At 42.1% G+C, this 19,697-nt stretch overlaps 1 protein-coding gene across 3 annotated transcripts in view; it reads left to right on the top strand.

Annotated features, from left to right (window-relative positions):
- Positions 1-19,697, top strand: part of CEP70 (centrosomal protein 70) — a 25,649-nt gene extending 5,952 nt beyond the window's left edge. For 2 of the 3 annotated variants that reach the window (XM_072984759.2, XM_072984753.2), the window contains exons 5-17: positions 496-676; positions 977-1,146; positions 2,002-2,061; positions 2,279-2,381; positions 3,913-4,001; positions 4,199-4,270; positions 6,190-6,292; positions 14,820-14,993; positions 15,695-15,841; positions 16,125-16,293; positions 17,207-17,321; positions 17,944-18,023; positions 19,572-19,697. In XM_072984759.2, coding sequence (XP_072840860.2) covers positions 496-676; positions 977-1,146; positions 2,002-2,061; positions 2,279-2,381; positions 3,913-4,001; positions 4,199-4,270; positions 6,190-6,292; positions 14,820-14,993; positions 15,695-15,841; positions 16,125-16,293; positions 17,207-17,321; positions 17,944-18,023; positions 19,572-19,636 — 1,528 coding nt within the window. In that variant the 3' untranslated portion in view covers positions 19,637-19,697. The remainder of the gene's footprint in view (positions 1-495; positions 677-976; positions 1,147-2,001; positions 2,062-2,278; positions 2,382-3,912; positions 4,002-4,198; positions 4,271-6,189; positions 6,293-14,819; positions 14,994-15,694; positions 15,842-16,124; positions 16,294-17,206; positions 17,322-17,943; positions 18,024-19,571) is intronic. The other variant, XM_072984769.2, reaches the window with a different exon arrangement.

The raw sequence follows: 19,697 nt of genomic DNA, 5'->3' as shown, positions 1-19,697 counted from the left end.
GATGCGCTTTGCATGCCTGGATCTTCACTGGTTGAAGGAAGTCCAGACTTTTCTGAGTGTGTTGCTGCAGTGCTGCCTAGAGTCCTCCACGCTTGTTGGTGTCAGTCCTTAGGCAGCTAAGATGGTGGCAATGGTCTTTGTGGATGATCTCTTCCTTGATTCACCAACAGCTGGCATGGCCATCTGAGGAACAAACTTGCGACATGATGAAGTAGGACATCCAGATCATACAGTCCTTCTAGGACAACTTCTTGCTGTTCTAGCTGCTGAACCTGAATGTGGTTTATCTGGAATCTGGTGCTTTCTCTCTGAGTTCAGCCAGTTCATACAGTCGCTCTGCCCTGCTTGCCTGCACTTACTCCATGTGACAAGTGTCCAGGCCTATAAGGGAGACCTGCTACCTACACGGTTTTCTAGATTACTATTCAGAGAATTAGAATCAATTTCACTTATAATTTGAAGGGTTTTTTGTTTTGTTTTGTTTTTTAAAAATAGAGATGAATTACGGCTGGAGCGAAGTCGGGCTTCTCGTCAGGAGCAGCGTGCCAACGATCTGGACATCATTCTGGAAAATATCAAACACAGAATATGTCAACTGGAAGACGAGTCTATAGCTAATGCTTCCCAGCAGCACAATCAAGTCAAAGAGCTTCAGAAAGATCACCAAGTGATACAGGTAATTTAATTCACAGTTTGGCAATCTGGAATTCACTGGAAGTGTCTTTATTCTTATAGAGTGATTTTAGAAATATGTGATGTTATAATTGATCCCATAATAGATTATGCTATGTCAGTATATTTTGAATGTATTCATGGCACACTTTAAATGTGCTTGCAAAGAAAACACATATAGTATAAATAAAGCTGGTTGTTTCTTACTAGAAATAGGGAAATCTGCAAATTTGTTGTGGCCTCCTTTTATTTCTTGTCCTGGCACGGTGCTATTCTCTGTGGTTCTGTTGCTTTCTGCATGCAGGCAAAGTACCAGCAGCAGTCTGACAAGTTACGAGAGCAAGAAGAGACAATTACCCGCTTGGAAAAGGAGCTTAGTCGGGCAGGCATGGAGGAGCAGCAGCGCATTGCTACACAGAAAAAAATGTTCCGCCAGTTTTGCAAACAGGCTCCAAGAACTCCTTTGGATCAGCAGTGAGTAATGTTTGCCATTTTTGACAGATTCCTTAATGCACAGCAGAGGGTGGTTGAATGCAGATCTTAATATTTGCAAGTTAAATAGATTATAGTAGTAAACATTGGTTTGTTTGGGGTTGCATTGTGGTTTAGAGCACTGGTTCTTAACCTTTGTTACTCAGATGTTTTTGGACTGCAACTCCCAGAAGCCTTCACCATCAGCTCTGCTGGCTGAGGTTTCTGGGAGTTGCAGTTCAAAAGCACCTGAGTAAAAAAGGTTAAGAACCACTGGTTTAGAGCACTCTGGGTTTGTTGCTATTTGAAACCACATTGTGTGAGTACTAGTGTAGCTGCTGCCATGTGTGTGGCTGTTTTGGAGACACCTAAAGTTCTCACTCATCTGATTTAGTTATACTTGCTTGAGGTCAGCTATAACATAAGGGAAACTATGCAGGTGAAAGCTTTGTATGTTTAGCAGCTACATCCCTTCAGCTGCTGAGTAAAGTGGCCCGGAGTCCATTACATGGGCGAAGCCATCCTCTGTGAGGTACACTTCTCTTGCAAACACATATACCGAATTCTGCAAAAAAAAAAAAAAAAAAAGGCATTGTTGAAACAGGAAGCAAAGTAAATATAAAGACTTTTCCTGTTCCCTTGCTTTCCGTCTACAACCTACACTTGAGATTTGAGCAATGAAGGGGGAGTAAGAAGACTCATCCCCTCTGGAATTATGGGTGTTGGCCGTCTTCCCTTGTTTCCCAGCTCCCATCCTCCCTGCCCTGTTGGGAAGAACTTGACAGGAGAGATCCGTTTGAAGGCTCTGGGTATTGGAGAACTGCAGGTTTACATGATTTCCCCCTTCTTTCTGTTTAGGATTTGTTGCCTGATTGATTACTATGAGTCTCAGATCAATCAAATGAGAAAGGAATTAAGGTAAGAGAAGTCATTGGTCTAGATTCTAGAGCCAGGTGTACTATGGTGGTGATGCATTGGTGTCTAAATGGAGTGAAGAGACTTCCAGACATTATGGCCTTTTAACTTGTTCCACTGGGGTTGGGGGTCTGGGGCAGGTCACCAGTAAAGCTAATGAGTCCTGATTTCATACATCTATAATTTTTCACTAATTTTTTAAATGTGGTTTCCCTTATAGGAAATATAAGAAAGAGTCCAATCATACACAAGGAGAGGAGCAGGAGAAGGAAGATTTCTTGAAGAACATAGATGCCACAGCTAATTACAAAGCTTTACTCCAGGTGAGGTACTATCAGGCAGTCATAAATGGGGACCCAGATACTGTTCAGTCTGTAGGGATAAAAACTTGACATTTCTGCTGGCAATTTATTTGCACGTGGTTCACTTCAGGAGCGTTCTGAAGGCAACTTGTGTGGCGACTGGCTGTCGTGAATACCATTTTCCCCCCTTTCTAGGTATGACCAAACCACTTCATACTTTTTAACAAATACTTTTTGGATAGCCAGGAGAAGACAAGCACCCTGCCTGAATCCCCTTCAATTGATAGCCAGAGTTAAGGAGTAGACCTGTAAGGATGCCCTGCTGTTCTGTCACTCAACTGTTGGAAAGAGAAAGAATTTGCAGATGGGTTTTGAAAGATATTGTGCATTCCTAGCATAACATGCCCTTTACATTGTGAACCCCTTTAATCCTTGCTTAGTCTAACTGCTCTATGCATCTTAACACACACTCTTTCAACTGACTGGTTCCTGAGAGCCTACCGGGGTGCTCCTGCTCTAAGACAGCTCCTTTCTCAATGTTTGGAGGGCCCAGCAGGGCAGGGATGGGCAACTTTGGAGGCCACACTTGACCCACTTCCAATGAAAAAGTGTCTGTAAAAAGTTTCTGTACCAGGTGGTCTGGTGGTTGCGTTGCTGATGCTCGCAAGGTTTCTTAATTTGCCATAATGTTGAGCAAATGGGAGATGGTGTCCCTGAAAGGCTTGTTCTTGATCAGACAGGAAATGGTCTGCACTAGCAAGTGATGGAGAGAGCTTCTGCTTCTTCTGGCAGGATCTCTGCACGGCCCTTATAGAACAGCTGCTACTGCTCTATGTTTCTTTCATCATCTCAGGGGCTGTTGCAGTCTTACAGCTGAGATGAATGCAGTGCCAGAAAGTTCAGACTGAAGTGTCAGAATCTGCTTGAATTTTTTTTAAAAAAATGGGGGAGATATCCATATTGTCTGGAGTATCGGTACTGCAGGAGTATGTGTTACATTTTCTTAGAATCCTTCTGTCCCTCTCCCCCCCCCCCAACTTTGTGGATCCTGTTTTGATGAAAATACAAGCACTTTTCTGTTTTGTATGTCGACTGGGTTAGACAGCATGTATTGAGCTGGTCAGTCTGTGGCTACCTGGATGTTATTTGCACAGTGTACAGGATTGAATCACTATCTTGATTCAGAAAGTGTGATCCTCTGTGTAATTGTGAACATGTCAAAACATGGGTGTACAGTGGATTCAATTAGGAGACAGTATAAATAATAGATCTGGTGACTTTATCACCAGATAACTTCAAGTACTGTCAAAGTGGTAAAATGTTTAAATTTGAGTTCATGGAATTTCTATTTTAAATTAAGCATTTTTAACATTGGATTTCCTCAGTCTTTGGATATGTCAGTATTCCTTAGTGTTTGTACTCTCCTCTCAACAGGGCACATTTAATGATTTCCTTAGTAAAGTTGTTGGAGGACGTGAGATAAGGATAGATATATTAATGTTATGTAGGTGTGTGCTTATATGACACCATATTTACAATGAGGTCTTTAAAGTCTTTTCAGACTCAGATAATTGAGACAAAAGCCCAAAAGGATCAGCTGTTACATGAAAATGTAAATCTCAAGAAAGAGATGGAAATCAGGTGAGTGAGAGGGATGATTTTAAAAATAAATTGTGATTTTTAAGTTCAGTGTGAGAAGGGATGTGACACCAGACAGTCATCTGCAGATGATCTGGAAATAGTTGAAATATATAACTGTAGCCAAAGATTCTTAGTCAGTATCCTTCACTGGGAGAAGTGAAATAGTCACACTGTGTTAATTATGTTCTTCCTTTTAGACCAACCATGGAAGAGCTAAAATTTTACAAATACCAAGTGAAGAAGTTGGAGAAAACAATGAAGAACATTAAGTATGTAATTTTTATTCAGTGTTAATAACAGACCTCTGTTTTTTTAAGAGAGACATAGTATGACATCTTAGCAATATGTTAGTTCTGAACATAGGGTATAAGAGGGCAAGAAAATAGTCATGTAAGTTTTTATTAGATAGCCAAAGAGTGAACCAAGAAAACAAAAGTCCTGTTATAGTATAAAGGCAAGAATGTTGCATGTCTCAATAATACCATAGATATTCTAGTTTTATTTATTAAATTTATACCCCGCCCCTCTAGACCATGTCTACTCGGGGCAGCTTACAGCATAAAATAAGACAATATAAAATATAGATAATCATAAAAATACAATTGGTATATTAATTAATATAATTGGTTTAAGAAAGAGTTACCAGAATGGGATAAGATGGGGAAAAAGAAAAAAAGAAAAGACTTAGCTGACTGGAGGGAAGGCCTGCTTAAATAGCCAAGTTTTTAGCTGTCTTTTAAAAACACCCAGCGAGGGTGCCAGCCGAATTGTTATTTATTCCTATCCCATTCAATCTCAGCCATACAAGCAAAGGTCTGGGGTTGAAGAAAATCCTAGGATTTTAATCTCTCTGCCTGTCTTTTTATTTAAAATCAATTTATTTTGTTCCTGTGCACCTCCTGTGATCAGAACAGCAATTTGTATAAAACATGACAGGGGAAGGTCCAGTTTTGGGGCACTTAAAATCCCCGTGTCTCCCTCTGTTTATGGTAAAAATAAATTAAATGAATTGCATTTTCGAAAGTTTTTATTTCTGTAGGCTCATTTTTTGTGGTTTGTGTAGCTCTTGGAGGGTTTTTGGGGGCAGAAAATTGGCTCCTGGGCTTTTAAAAGTGGCTCACCTGCCATATAAAATGACTGGCTTGAACAAGCATTTCAAACACAAGCCCTCCCTCCCTCCCTTCCTCGTTCTCATGTTGCTGTGAAATGAAGTGTTATGCGTCAGTCAGCCTGAGGCGAGGCTAGTGTATGGTCTAATCACGTTATGGGTATTTTTCATTTGGTATTAGCTGAGGACAACCTGCATGGATGACCAACGTCTGCCACCTGTTCTCTAGATCCTCGCCCACCTTAATTTGTGAAATCAGCCAGAGATGGCTGGGTATTTGGACCTCCATTTGTATGATCTTGCTGGTTTGAAGGAAACAGTGGCGAATCCTATTTGGGGAAAAAAACGTTTAATCCTATTTTGCATAATTACTTCCAAGGGTTTTGGCATGATAATGGTGGTTTCTCAGTTCCAGGTAGTGTTAAATAATACTAAATATATTCAGATAACTCACCCACCCCCTATTAGAACATTTTAATGGGATGAAAACAGCTTTGATTTCCCTGGCAAATAAGTAATTGTAGTGAATGGATGAAGGAAGTAAGATCTTGTTAGTTCTCCTAGACCTTTTGGTGGTGTTTGTTTTTTTAAATACTGTCGACCATGACACCCTTCTGGATTACTTGTCTAGTCAGTCTAGAAAACATGGTATCCCAGTGTTTCCAGCTCTTAGAGGAATGTTCTCTGGAGCTAGTGCTGGGTATCTGTTCTTCTATCCGCTCCATCGTCTCTCATGTGGAGTACCAGCAGATTCCATCTTGTTTTTCATGCTTTATATAGCATCTGTGCGAAATTACTTGGAAGTTATCCTGTCATTTGAGAACTTCTGAATTGGTCTTTCAGAGACATTTTTGAGTTTTGTTGAGAGGGAACAAGCTGAGACTTAAATTGGACATTGCAGAGATACTACAGGTAGGAAAGGAGACTGACAGCTGAATCCCTGCAAAGCATCCAGTGTGGATCATGGATGTTTTCCTGTAGTATATGAGGAAGCACATGTAGTATCAATAACCAAAAGTAACATGTTCAGTAAATGTTTTTCTTGGCATTATCGCTTTTTGTTTTCCCTTTACTTCATAGATCACATGGGAGCAATAAAGAAGAAAACATGAAAGAAAACAGAGATGTTAAAAGCGCTATTGGACAAGACCAACTGCAGGAAGTTAACAGAAAATACTTGCAGGTTGGTATGTTGCCGCTGCAGAAGGTATTGCGGAAAATAAACAGTGACCTAATTAGGACAGAAATGAAAACGCTTTCATTTATAAATGGCATATGAAGAACCTCGGCTCATGTTCATTCCTTCTTTTTCTTTCTTTTTGCCTGAGGAAATCAGAAGATTTTGGTTCTTGTAAAAACCTGACTACTGTTCCTGGTGGCATCCAAATACAGGGTTTATTTGAAAATCTACTTAGTAGAAAGGAACTAGGATCATGCTGTGCTTTTAGTTCCTGTAAACAAACCACAGTTCCCTGCCTTCACATGCCATGAGTACCTTTCTTGTAACTCAAAAGTTTATTCTTAACGTGCAACAATGAATATCATGTTAACAGCACAAAACAAGTATTTTCCGATTGTAAAGTAATACACTTAACTCTCATAACTGCTGGAAGCCTCCATTGCTGACTATCTCTGTAGTACAGTGGAGCCTCGCTTAACGAGCGCACCGTTTAACGACGAATCTGCATAGCGATGCGGATTTTGCGATCATTTTTGCGATTGCATTGCAATGTTTTAATAGGTAAAACATCGCATTGCGATGATCGGTAAGCATTTCGCTTACCGATCTTCGCATTGCGATGTTTTCAGAACAGCTGATCGGCGGTTCCAAAATGGCTGCCAGATGAAGAAAATGGCTGCCCGCAGCGTTTTCGTGCCAATTCCTCGCTTACTGAGGCGGCGAAAATGGTGGCCGGATTGAGGATTTCTGCTTAGCGGTGAGTTTTGTCCCCATAGGAATACATTAAACGGAGTTCAATGCATTTCTATGGGGGTTTTTGCCCTGTATAGCGACGTTTCCGGATAGCGATGATTTATCCGGACCGGATTATTGTCGCTATGCGGGGCACCACTGTATATCCTTTGCAGTATGTCCCCAAAATGTGACATAGGTGAGCTGATACGATTGGAAGGTTTTCAAATGACAAACATAAATTATATAGAGAAAGCAAAATACATTAAATATATGCAATGAGGGATGCCTTGTGTCAGTCATTAACATTGTGAAACTAACATACAGTGGTTGAGTTCAGATATAGCAACCATTCTTGACATGGCAATACCCGATTGAATCCTGTGCTTTTACAGTCTCTTCTTGGTGCCTACAGTAGTACCTTGGTTTACGAAATTAATGCATTCTCCGGGACATTACGTAAAGCGAAAATTACGTTAACCGAAACACATACAGTGGTGCCCTGCATAGCGACGATAATCAGTTCCGGATGAATCGTTGCTATCCGGAAACGTCGCTATACAGGGCAAAAAAACCCATAGAAACGCATTAAACTCCGTTTAATGCGTTCCTATGGGGACAAAACTCACTGCTAAGCGGAAATCCTCAATCCGGCCGCCATTATCGCCGCCTCGGTAAGCGAGGAAACCGCGCGAAAATGCTGCGAGCGGCCATTTTTTTCTTCTGGCGGCCATTTTGGAACCGCCGATCAGCTGTTTTAAAACATCGCAATGCGAAGATCGGTAAGCGAAACGCTTACCAATCATCGCAATGCGATGTTTTCCCTATTTAAAACATTGCAATGCAATTGCAAAATCCGCATCGCTATGCGGATTCGTCGTTAAACGGGGCGCTTGTTATGCGAGGCACCACTGTATTGCCATAGGAACAGGGGCAGCGCTATAAACCTCCAGGCACAATGCATCCTGGGGAAACTTCCTTCGCAAACTGAAGCCCCCCCCCCAAAAAAACCCTACAAACCAAGGGATCATTTTCTATGGATTTCCGTTCGTAAACCAAAAATTATGTTAACCAATCCCTAGCTAGCCTTTTATGGTTCATTGTAAAGCTGGTGAGCTGTTTAAAATGTTGTAGGCCATTAGGGAAAAGGGGTGTGTTACAACCCCAGACCTACTGGAGTATGCCACACTCTAATTATGCTGCCACCAACCATTCCCTATAAGAAGTCACACAGACCAGGAATGGATTTTTAACAAACAAAAGAACAAGGTTTATTTAAATAACAAACAGGGTAAATAAAAAGATCAAGTAAATAAGATACTGTAACGTGGCTTAGTCTCAATCATACATACAACAGTTTGGTTCACACAGAACACTTTAAAGTAAAGCACAGACCCTGAACCTATCAGTTCTGGCTACCCACATAGAAACCTGAACCTATCAGGTAGGTACTAACTGACACACAGTTGTATTCAGTCTGACACACAGACTCCCACTCCTCACTCCTCACACAAGCTCCCAATATATATACAGTACAGCTCTTCCCCCTGATGTCCCGCCTTCCACTCCCCATAGGATGGAACTTTCCCTCCAAACCCATGACAGACAGGTACCATCAGTGCTGTATGTAACACCTCCCCTCTTTATAACTTGTTTTGCAGGGGAAAAGCTAAAGTGCTTTTCTCCAAAAAAACAACCAGGATCAAACACATAAAATAGTTATACATTACAACACACAATCCCATACTTACACTCTAGGTTAAACATAACACTTATGCGTTTAAACATTAACATTTACCATACATTAAGTTACCTTTATTAATACAAACCAAGCCTGTAAAAAAAAAAACAGGTACATTTAACTTTTGGTCACCAAATATACATAGTCCATGTTTCTCCGCCGTCTTCGCTCTTCGGGTCTTCTTGACAAGGCGTCAGCAACACAGTTCTTTGACCCTCTGACCACCTTCACTTCAAAGTCATAATCTTGCAGGTTTAACGCCCACCTCATAAGTTTACTATTGTGGGTTTTCATTGTCTTTAACCACTGCAGTGGTGAGTGGTCAGTGCACAGAACAAAATGTCTTTCCCAGATGTAAGGCTTGGCCTTCTGGATCGCGTATACTATGGCCAGGCACTCCTTTTCCATGGTTGCCAAATGTTTCTCACCTTTCTGGAGTTTCCTACTCAGGTAGGACACTGGATGCTGGTCACCATTTTCATCCTCCTGACAAAGAACTGCTCCTACCCCGCTGTTAGACGCATCGGTGTAGATGATGAACTCCCGGTCGAAGTCAGGAGCATGCAGCACTGGATAATTGATGAGCGCCTCCTTCAACCTCCAGAACGCCTCCTCACAGTCGCTGGTCCACGGGATGCGGTCATCAGTCTTCTTCCGCGTCAGATCGGTCAGCGGAGTCGCTATCTCGCTAAACCTCGGGATGAACTTTCTGTAGTAGCCCACCAACCCAAGAAATGATTTGACTTTTTTCTTGGTGTTGGGTCTAGGCCAATCACGAACGGCTTCTATCTTGGCCTCTAGGGGTTTTATCACTCCTCCCCCTACTATGTGACCCAAGTATTTTATTTCTGGGCTACCCAGCTGCCACTTGCTCTCTTTGCAGGGCCTAGGCCAAAGCACTTCCTCCCCTGGGTTAAAGTGCCTCTCCCTGGTTTTCTGCTCATACCAGGTTTTCTTTCTGACCTTCTGAGCTTGCAGGTTTTCTGCTGCTAGCTCTAGGTTTCTCTTCAGGTCAGTCATTAAAGAGTCTATATATGTCACAACATCTTGTGGGTCATCCTGGGTGATCTGTTCCCAATTTTGCTTGATTAAATCAAGTGGCCCTTTCACCCTTCTCCCAAACAAAAGTTCAAACGGACTGAACCTGGTACTGGCTTGTGGCACTGATCGATAAGCAAACAAAAGGGATTGCAGCTTCTGGTCCCAATTGTTTGGATTCTCTGCCAAGTAAGCCCTAATCATGCGCATCAGAGTCCCATTGAACTTCTCCGTTAACCCATTACTTTCGGGGTGATAGGCAGTGGTTTCCTTGTGTTTAATTCCACAGATTTGCCATAACCGTTTCATGAGCTTCGATGTAAACGATGCGCCCAAATCTGTGATTATTTCTGAGGCAAATCCCATCCTGCACATATACCCCACCAAGGCATCTGCCACCGTGTTAGTTTCAATGTTAGTCAAGGGAATGGCTTCGGGGTACCTCGTGGCATGGTCCACAATGGTGAGAATGAACCGGTTCCCCCTCTTTGTGGCCTTGGGCAAAGGTCCCACAATATCCACTCCTATACATTTGAACGGTGTGTCAATCACAGGCAAAGGGCACAACTTCGCTTTGGTCCTGTCACGGTTATTCCCCTGCCTCTGACACACATCACATTGTTTACAGAACTCCTTGATCTGCTTCCCTATTTCAGGCCAGTAAAAATTTTGTGTGATTCTCTGCTGAGTTTTGTTCACCCCCAAGTGCGCAGCAAACATGTCAGAGTGCCCCCTTTGTAAGATCATGGGGCGATACTTTTCAGGTACCACTAGCTGACTTCTGATCCCATCTCCCCCTTTTGAGACATTCCTCAGGGTCTCTCTATATAAAATTCCCTTTTTCTCACGAAATCTCGCTGGGGTTTCAGGTGTTAGCTGGGTGTCTGTCACCTGTTCAAAACACTTTCGGAGAGTGGCGTCTGCCTTTTGCTCTTGGCCAAATTTGCTGTCTGTGGTTAAGGTTTCCACCACAGCTTCGGAACTACCCTCATCTGCTTCCGCCTCGGGCTTGTCAGTACCCCCCTGAACTGTCTCCGTGGTAGCTTGTGAGCGTGTAATCACTAGCACCCGTTTCACATGTTCAGCCAGGTCATTTCCCACGAGCACGGCTGCTGGCAGAGTCGATGAAATCGCTAGCCACCAAACTCCCCTCCAGCCTTGAAAGCTCACAGGTACCTCAGCTACTGGCAGTGAGATCACCTGTCCCTCAATCCTTGCCACCTTCAGGCTCTCATTTGGGATTATATACTCCCTAGGAATAATATCTGGATGGCACAGGGTCACCTGGGAACAAGTATCCCTTAGCCCCCTATACTGATGGTCAAGTATTCCTACGTCCACCCCTGCGGTCTCAAACAATTGTGAATCTGTTCTCACTAGTAAGCAGCGCTTGACCTCCACAAGAGGACCATTTTCCCCAGCCTGATCAGCAGATGTATCTGTTCCAGATTGAGTAGCCATGGCAACAGGCTCCCTCAGTGGCAAGGAGCTTTGCTCTTTCTGGACACAGAACACAGCTTTTGGCTTGGTTCCACTCAAATCATGAGGCAAATTTCCCTTTAGCTGCTTTAATTTCTCACACTCTGAGATTAGATGGCCCTTTCCCTGACAGAAATAACATTTTCTGCTGTACTTGGAGTCTTTCTCATCTGGTTTTGGTTTTCCCTCCAAAATCTGAGGTCTAGGTGGTTTCATGTCTGAGGGCTTCCCTTCAACATGGGCCCCTCCCCCTTGCTGGTTTTTCCCTGGTCCCTGAGAGTACTTGCTGTAGGTTTCTTTGGGTTTACCTACAGATTTCCCCTCAGCACCTAAGGGCTTTCTTATTTGGTAAATAAAATCTGCGATCTCTGCCGCCTCTGTCACAGATTTCGGTTTCCTCTCCCTCACCTGGAACTTCAGTTCCCCATGCAGGACTGAATAAAACTGTTCCAGCGCTATCAGGTCTTTGAGCTGCTGGAAGGTCTCTGTCCCCTCCTGAGACAGCCATTTCTCTAGCAGCCTCACCAGTTGGGCCCCCACTTGGGTAAAAGTCTGCTCTGGTTTTTTGGTGAGTGACCTGAATCGTTGCCTCAGCTGTTCCGCATTTATCCCATGTCTGGCAAACACCAGTTTTTTAAACTCAGCGAAATCTTTCAACAGTTCCACTGGCATCTCTGCATAGACTTCTGCCAGGCTGCCACTGATCAAAGATCGCATAATGGTCATCTTCTCAGTTTCCCTTACTGAGAAGTCCACAAACGCTCTTTCCACAAGGGAAAAGAACACCTCAGGGCAATCTCCCTTGTGGTACACAGGGAATTTCTTCAGGTCGGTTTTGGACAGGCTGCCTTCCCCATTCCCTGGGTTCCCCTCATTATTATTGTTATTACTATTTCTACTCATTATCTCCAGCTTCTTCAGCTCAAACGCCATTTTCTCTCTCTCCAATCTTTCTTCTCTATCCATTCTCTCTCTCTCTCTAATTCAAATTGTCTTTGCCTCTCCCTTTCCTCCATTCTCTCTCTCTCTAATCTTTCCTCCATTTCCCTCACCCTCAGTTCATGCTGTTGGGCTAGGAGCATTTTTCTGAGTTCTGGGTTCTGTTCTCCCGTGCTCTCATCCTGCACTGAGCCAAATTCCTCCTCAGAACCTTGGTCTACCTGTGGGTCTCTTACTTCCCCCATTTCTGCCATTTGGCTTCGAGTCAAGGGCATAATCCCCCCCCAGAACAGGCTGCCTTCAAAAGTCAAGCCTCAAAATAAAGCGACGACTTTTTTCCTTTTGCCTCAGAAACAGCCTTCTATAGATTGCTGCTGTTCCTTCAGCACTAACTTGCAACTGTTGCCAGGCAGAATCCACCCCCTCTGCTAGGCGTCTCAGCAGACAGGCTAGATCACTGTTACTTCACACAGCTTTGCCTCAGTCCTTTTCCCGCCAAAACGGGTTGCCTCAGAGCTCCCTAATCTAGTCTCCCCAATCTGAGTTGGCACGTTCTTCCACTAGCGTACCTCCCCGTGAGGTAAGCCTAGAAGATTACCTACGCGCTCTCAGATTGTCCCTGACTAGACCCCCCTTGCTCTGGGCACACTTGCCAAGGTTTTGCTGGACCACTGGACAACTGGACCAGTCGTATCCCACACGCTGGACACCAATCAATGTTACAACCCCAGACCTACTGGAGTATGCCACACTCTAATTATGCTGCCACCAACCATTCCCTATAAGAAGTCACACAGACCAGGAATGGATTTTTAACAAACAAAAGAACAAGGTTTATTTAAATAACAAACAGGGTAAATAAAAAGATCAAGTAAATAAGATACTGTAACGTGGCTTAGTCTCAATCATACATACAACAGTTTGGTTCACACAGAACACTTTAAAGTAAAGCACAGACCCTGAACCTATCAGTTCTGGCTACCCACATAGAAACCTGAACCTATCAGGTAGGTACTAACTGACACACAGTTGTACTCAGTCTGACACACAGACTCCCACTCCTCACTCCTCACACAAGCTCCCAATATATATACAGTACAGCTCCTCCCCCTGATGTCCCGCCTTCCACTCCCCATAGGATGGAACTTTCCCTCCAAACCCATGACAGACAGGTACCATCAGTGCTGTATGTAACAGGGTGGTTTTCCAAAGTTCCCCAAAACACACCCATACACATAGTGCAGAAGCAGAGTAGCCTGCTGTAGGTCATCAGAATTTTTTTTGCTGGCTGTCAGTGTTTATATATTTTTCCTGCGCAGAAGTGATCTAGTGCGAAACTAGTTTATCTGTCTAGTGCTAAAGAGATCTAGCACTAAACTCAGCAGTTTGATTTTTTTAAGGAGTTGTAAAAATACTTTATGATAACAAGGGAGAAAATTTACAGAGGTGGGTGTTCCTGCTGTCCAAAACATCATGCCCAGCTTAGTCACCGGAATGCCACCTACAGGCACCCCTGCTATCCTTTTGGAGAACTAAACAGCTGATCACTGGAGGAAAGTCCATTCAAATTGTTCCAGGCTGAAAGAAGTAGAAGCCCCCACAGCAGAGAGAAAAAACAAAAGGACTGGATTGATTCAAATTGGCTTACACTTGTGTCATGTTATTGGTAAAAAGAAAAGAGAATTCATTCATTTTAAGCAAATCCCACAGTCACTGACCACTAGTCTCAGAAAACTAATGGTACAGTGTTTTGCTGCCAAATGAGAACATATATAGGGAGAGGACAAAATGGACTCCTTACAGTTTTTATTGATAAGACATAAAACCATGGTCGTCTGTGTCTGAAGTGGCTGCGCGTGTGTCTCTCCCCCCCTCCAGTTATATTATCCATTTCATGATTAGGAAATCAAAGGATTTATAGCACCTCTGCATATTTATTTAGACTCGCGTTCACTGGGGCTGAAATCAGTACATGCTAAGCAGCACGTGCAGCCTTCCTTTGTTTTCGTGCCAATCACTGACACAGGAAAAAATGAAAGGGGAAGGAATCATTCGGGAAGAAGAACGAGGGCCAGGGAGAAAGTTGTCATAATCCAATCAAAATTAAGCATTTTTAACTCTGTTTATTCCAGTAAATGAGATTTAAGCGCCGAAGTAACCACTGAAATCTAGTGCTTTAACATTGTCTATTTTGTGCTCAACTGTACAGTGTCAAAACAAATAATACACTCATCATGTTTAAGAGGTGCTTCTTAAAGTATTGAAAAATATTTGTGATTTTCTGTATCTACATATCTTGCACTTAGTGTTCTTCGTTATAGCCCTGTGTTCTGATTAATCTTTGGGAGATAAACATGGGATGAATTTGGAAATCTGATATGTGAAGTGTAGATCTCTGGAAATCCAGTTACACAGGAAATGGGTAAAACATAAGCATTAAGTAGTTTGATCAACAGATTCAGATTACCTGTGGTTTGGCTCGCAATTCTTGTTTGGACTTTCAATCTTCTAAATATATTAAGTATACCAATATCTCTCTGATTATTTTCAAAAAATGACTGCATAGCATGTGGTCTTACTGACAAATCTTTCATGTTGAAGGTGTTGTCCAGCATTGATTCCATTGTAAGAAGCCCAAGGAGGGCTCCTTTAGTAACACATATGCAAAGGAGCGGGATGCCACGAAGCAGTACTAAGGAGCCTGAGCACGAATGCGGATTTGAGCATCTTCCTTTTACTGTCGAAGTGTGGGCTGATCAGCTAATGGCCCTGAAGGTACTACTGGGTTTTGGACTTGAAATTTTCTTCACTTTAGCTAGCAACCTATCACTAGCATCTTGATAAGCCTCCAGTCCATTAAGTGATCTCTCTCTCTCTCTCTCTCTCTCTCTCTCTCTCTCTCTCTCTCTCTCTCGTTTTTTTTATGCCATCTTGGAAATGTGTTGTTTGGAATTAATTCTTATAATTGTATTTTTATATATTATATTAATGTGTTTTTATCTAAGCCGCCCCGAGTAGACATTGTCTAGAGGGGCGGAGTAAAAATCTAATAAATAAATAATAATAAATATATTTGAAAATTTATGGCAACAGAGTGTAACCCATCCAAAGTGAAATATATTATTAGAAATGGTGCTTTTAAAGTATTGATTTATGAAAGCCCCAATTTATGAACACTATCATGAGCCTAAAGTAATACACCTTTCTATTATTCCAACAGGACTTTGGCCTAAATTTATAGGAACAAGTTACATTTGTGTCTTTTCTGTGAATTAAATTGCATTTTGGGAATTCCTCTTTTTTTAAATTTAAAAATACATGCTAAGCACAGAAATAAATAAATTCTTATCATCATCATGGACATCCCACACTTTATACTTGTCCCTGCTGCGTTGAGAGGCAACTCTTTGTGGGCTCAGAATATTTAATATGGTGGCAGCTCTTCTGAACGCTCATGATGATTTTCTTCTTTCAAGAACTTGCACAGATCCTTGAAAAAGCTCTTTATGCAACTGGTGCCTTGGCATACAGTAGCTCTGCAGGAGAACAAGGAACATATCAGAGTTGAAGACCTTCAGCTCCTGCTTGATGAAATTTCTGAAGAAGTAGAAAATGAGGAAAAGGTAATCCCGTTGAAAAGTTCTGTGCCCGTTCCAAGGTTTAGCCTGAAGCATTTTTCTTTCCATGTGCTGGTATAAATCCCTCTATTTTGATGTAATATAAAGTTTTTTTTCTCTCTCTCTCTCTCATACATACACATTAGTTTTGATACAGTTTGGTCCCAAATGTATTTGGTTTCAAAATATGCCTTTGTCTATATTTGCTTATGGCTACACAGCCTTTATCCTGCTTGGTCCTATTGATTAAAAATTGTAATTTCTCTCTGTTCCTCTTGGCTTCCTACAGAAGAAGCATGTGCCTTCACAACAAATCTTATACGCAATTGTCTGTCACTTTCAAAAGCTGTTTGATGTGAATTCTTTGAATGGCATTTACCCCCGAATGAATGAAGTTTATACAAAGCTTGGTGAGATGACCAATGCTATGAGAAACCTCCGTGACCTCTTAGGACTAGGTATGAATCTTACTGCTTTTTCCTCTGTTCAGAGCCAGCAATAGACAACTAGATGTGGTAAAGAGGTGAGCAGGGGTGTTTCTAATTCTGGAGTGGTGCTTTTTGACATGACATAAATATTGTTCACACCAACAAGCATTGCGTCTTGCATTTCAAACTAACTGCTCTTTGGTTCCAATTCCAAATTGGCCTGCAAGTAGGAAATGAAATAATAAAATATCAGGTACAACAGAATGAGTAAAATATTTCTGCTCAAAAGTATATTTAATTCCAGATATATTGATAATTGTTTCAAAGGTTATTCCTGTGTCTAATACATATGGGCTTGGAAGAAGCATTTTGTAAAGAACCCTTGAAATTCAGCCCCATACACTGTCTATGAACACTATTTCTTATTTCTTCTAAAAGCTCATATAATGTGTATCTTAATCTTTCATGATCAGTGCCTTGAATATACTACAATGTAGCCTGCTTTCATTATAAATTAGTCCATGTCATCTTGCAAAATGGAAGCACTGCTGTGAGCACTATTTTTTAAGTGCTACATTTTAGATCCTTTTCTGTTGCTTTTGTAGCTAGGTAACAACCAAAAGATAAATGCAGTTGTCTTGTCGTTTGTTTATTTAAAATGCAAGATTTTGTATCAGATGTGAATGTGTTTGGCATATTGCCCCTTAATTTTATGCTTTCCCTGGTGTTTTAAGAAATGCCTGGTATCCTGTTGCACAACTTTATGCCATGCAGCTCTGATGGAATCACCAGCTCTGGCTGTTTTGGGGGAAGTTAACGGTTTCATATCTCTTGCCCCCTCCAGATTCTAGGGTTCCTTTCACCTTGGGGAAACCTTTGGTTTCTGTGGAACAGGGGAGGGTCTATTTGATGCCTGAAAACTGATATGGTGTGTTCTGCTTAGATACCTCAGCCCCTCCCAGTGTCCTGGTGAACACTGTTGGAAAGCTATGCAGTCTGTTCAATGAGAATGTGACCTGGCAGGTCGGGCAGCTGTTGGGGACGCAAGACATTGAAAGGTATGTCAGCCACTGTCATTGCTAAAGAGTAATGTTTTGAAGGATGTATTAACATTCAGATTATTTTCTTACTGTAAATCCCTTCTGTTCATTACGTCGGTGTGAAGCCTTTGGCATATAACCCATTAAGCTTTGTTACAGTGCGCTTTGGCACACTGAGTACATTTAAACTAAAATGATGGCACAGTCTTTCTGTATAGTCTTCTCTCCATAACTCCTTTCTCTGCTGCTCTTTTAATCACTTTTTAAGACTTTGAATTCATAGAGACGGACTTTTCACAGTATGCTCTGTAAAGCAGCACTGCAACTCACTTGACCATCAGAATATCTTCCTAAAAGCAGTTCAGCTGGAATACGTGAACACACGTAGCATCTCTGTCTGTGTCCCTGCCTTCTCCAATAAGATCTGGAGGGGCACAAGTGGTCTAACTTCGTGGAATACCACCTGCACTACCTTTATTTGACTAAAGCCTAGTGCTCCATAATGGGTGGGTGGGGGGTGTCTGACGAAGCACAATGTGAACAGCTGGGACGGAGAAAAAGCATTAGCCTCAAGTTCACTGGACTCACAATAAGAAGAGGTGCTGCTAAATGAATGTTTGCTGCAACTGGTATTTTTCAGCCTTATCGACAAGTTAGAAGAATATGATGAATTTTTCCCAGCATTTCAAGCACTTATTGAAGACTTGCTTCATGTTCTAGGTAAATGCGCAACATCTACTGTTCTGGGGGGCAGGAGGTGGGGCCAGGCCAGCAGGCGTAATAGCTGGGAAAATATACAAACCCATTGTTAGTAGTCTAGTGTTGTTTTTACTGACATTATATAATGTTTTATCTGTCCTGGGATATGAAAAGATACTAACAAATGCAGAGAAGAATGTTCTACATGTATTAGAAGTGAGAACCTTCTGTACAGTTTTCTGCTCTAATGCTATTAATGGGGCAAAGCTTAGTTCCATTTTAAATATTTGCCCATCCATATAAGAATTTAAGGTAATTCATGTGAGATTTTTCACTATCCTCATATTAAGCAGATGAGGGAAAGTCAGGAAGAAAGTATGTTGGAAATCACTTAAGAAATTTCATGGCAACTTAGGTACAGTGGTGCCTTGCATTACGATGTTAATTCGTTCCAGCGAAATCGCTGTAGAATGAAAACATCGTAAAGCGATTTTTAAAAGCCCATAGAAACGCATTGAAACCCCTTCAATGCGTTCCTGTGGGCTGTAAACTCACCGTCCAGCGAAGATCCTCCATAGCGCGCCCATTTTCGTTGCCCGTGCAGTGAGGAATCCGTCCCTAAACACAGCAGGCGGGCATTTTTTTTAACCCGGCAGCCATTTTGAAACCGCCAATCAGCTGTGCGAAAATCTTTGTTTTGCGATAATCAGTTAGTGAAACAGGGAACCGATCATCGCAAAGCGAAACAAGCCCATAGGGAACATCGTTTTGCGATCGCAAAATCTTCGTGATGCGATTTCATCGTCAAACAAAGCGCTCGTCTTGCGAGGCACCACTATATATCTATAGATATATAGGCTATAGTATATTAGGTATATAGCCGCCCCGAGTAGACGTTGTCTAGAGGGGCAGGGTAAAAATTGAATAAATTAAAATAAATAAATAGAAACTGCCTGGAGAGCTGCAGAGCCAGAGGGAGGGAGTTTGATTCCCCACTGGGCCTCCTACAGCTCCTCGGGCCAGCTGCACATTCCCAGGGTGGCCCCAGCAGGAGGGAATGATAAGTTACTTCTGAGTATTCTCTACTTGGAAAACCTTGAGGAGGACTGGTCATATCATAGGCACAGAGTGATGAATCCTCTTGCACAGGTCCACTCCCTGACTTGCAGTTGCATGAGGTGGAGTGGCTTCATTCATGGCAACAAGGCTTCTGCTTGTTCACTGGGGCCCCCTTGTTCAAACAATTGGGAAAGAAGAACTATTTAGAAAGCAGACCATAACACGCACAGGAATATTAAAAAAAGTTTTTGTATGAGCTCAAAGACAGAATATTTCTTGCTCTCCATAGGTATTCAGCACTTGTTGCTTGAGAATTCCAGATTTTCTGTTAGCAGCAAGAGCTCTGTCCTTCTCAGCTGAACCATAAGCACCCCTGCTCCGGCATATATAGCTGAAATAGTTCATGTGTTCAGCCACATCCTCTCCTATTTCATTGGACATCTAGAAATAGCTGAAAACTTAGTTTGAAGGGCATAACTGTTACAAAAACATTTTTCTTATTTATTTCAGGAGTCAGAAATCTGACAGAAATATTGCCTGCTGTGCAGAAGCTGAAATGGAACACCCATGTGTGATGTTAGCTGCCGGAATCTACCTCTTATGTACAGTTTTGATTAAAAATGTCTTTAATTCAAA

The sequence above is a fragment of the Pogona vitticeps genome, chromosome 1 (assembly GCF_051106095.1).
Source record: "Pogona vitticeps strain Pit_001003342236 chromosome 1, PviZW2.1, whole genome shotgun sequence".
In the NCBI taxonomy this organism is placed as follows: Eukaryota; Metazoa; Chordata; class Lepidosauria; order Squamata; family Agamidae; genus Pogona; species Pogona vitticeps.
The sequence above is the reverse complement of the archived record's forward strand: the minus strand, read 5'-3'. Positions and strand labels throughout refer to the sequence as shown.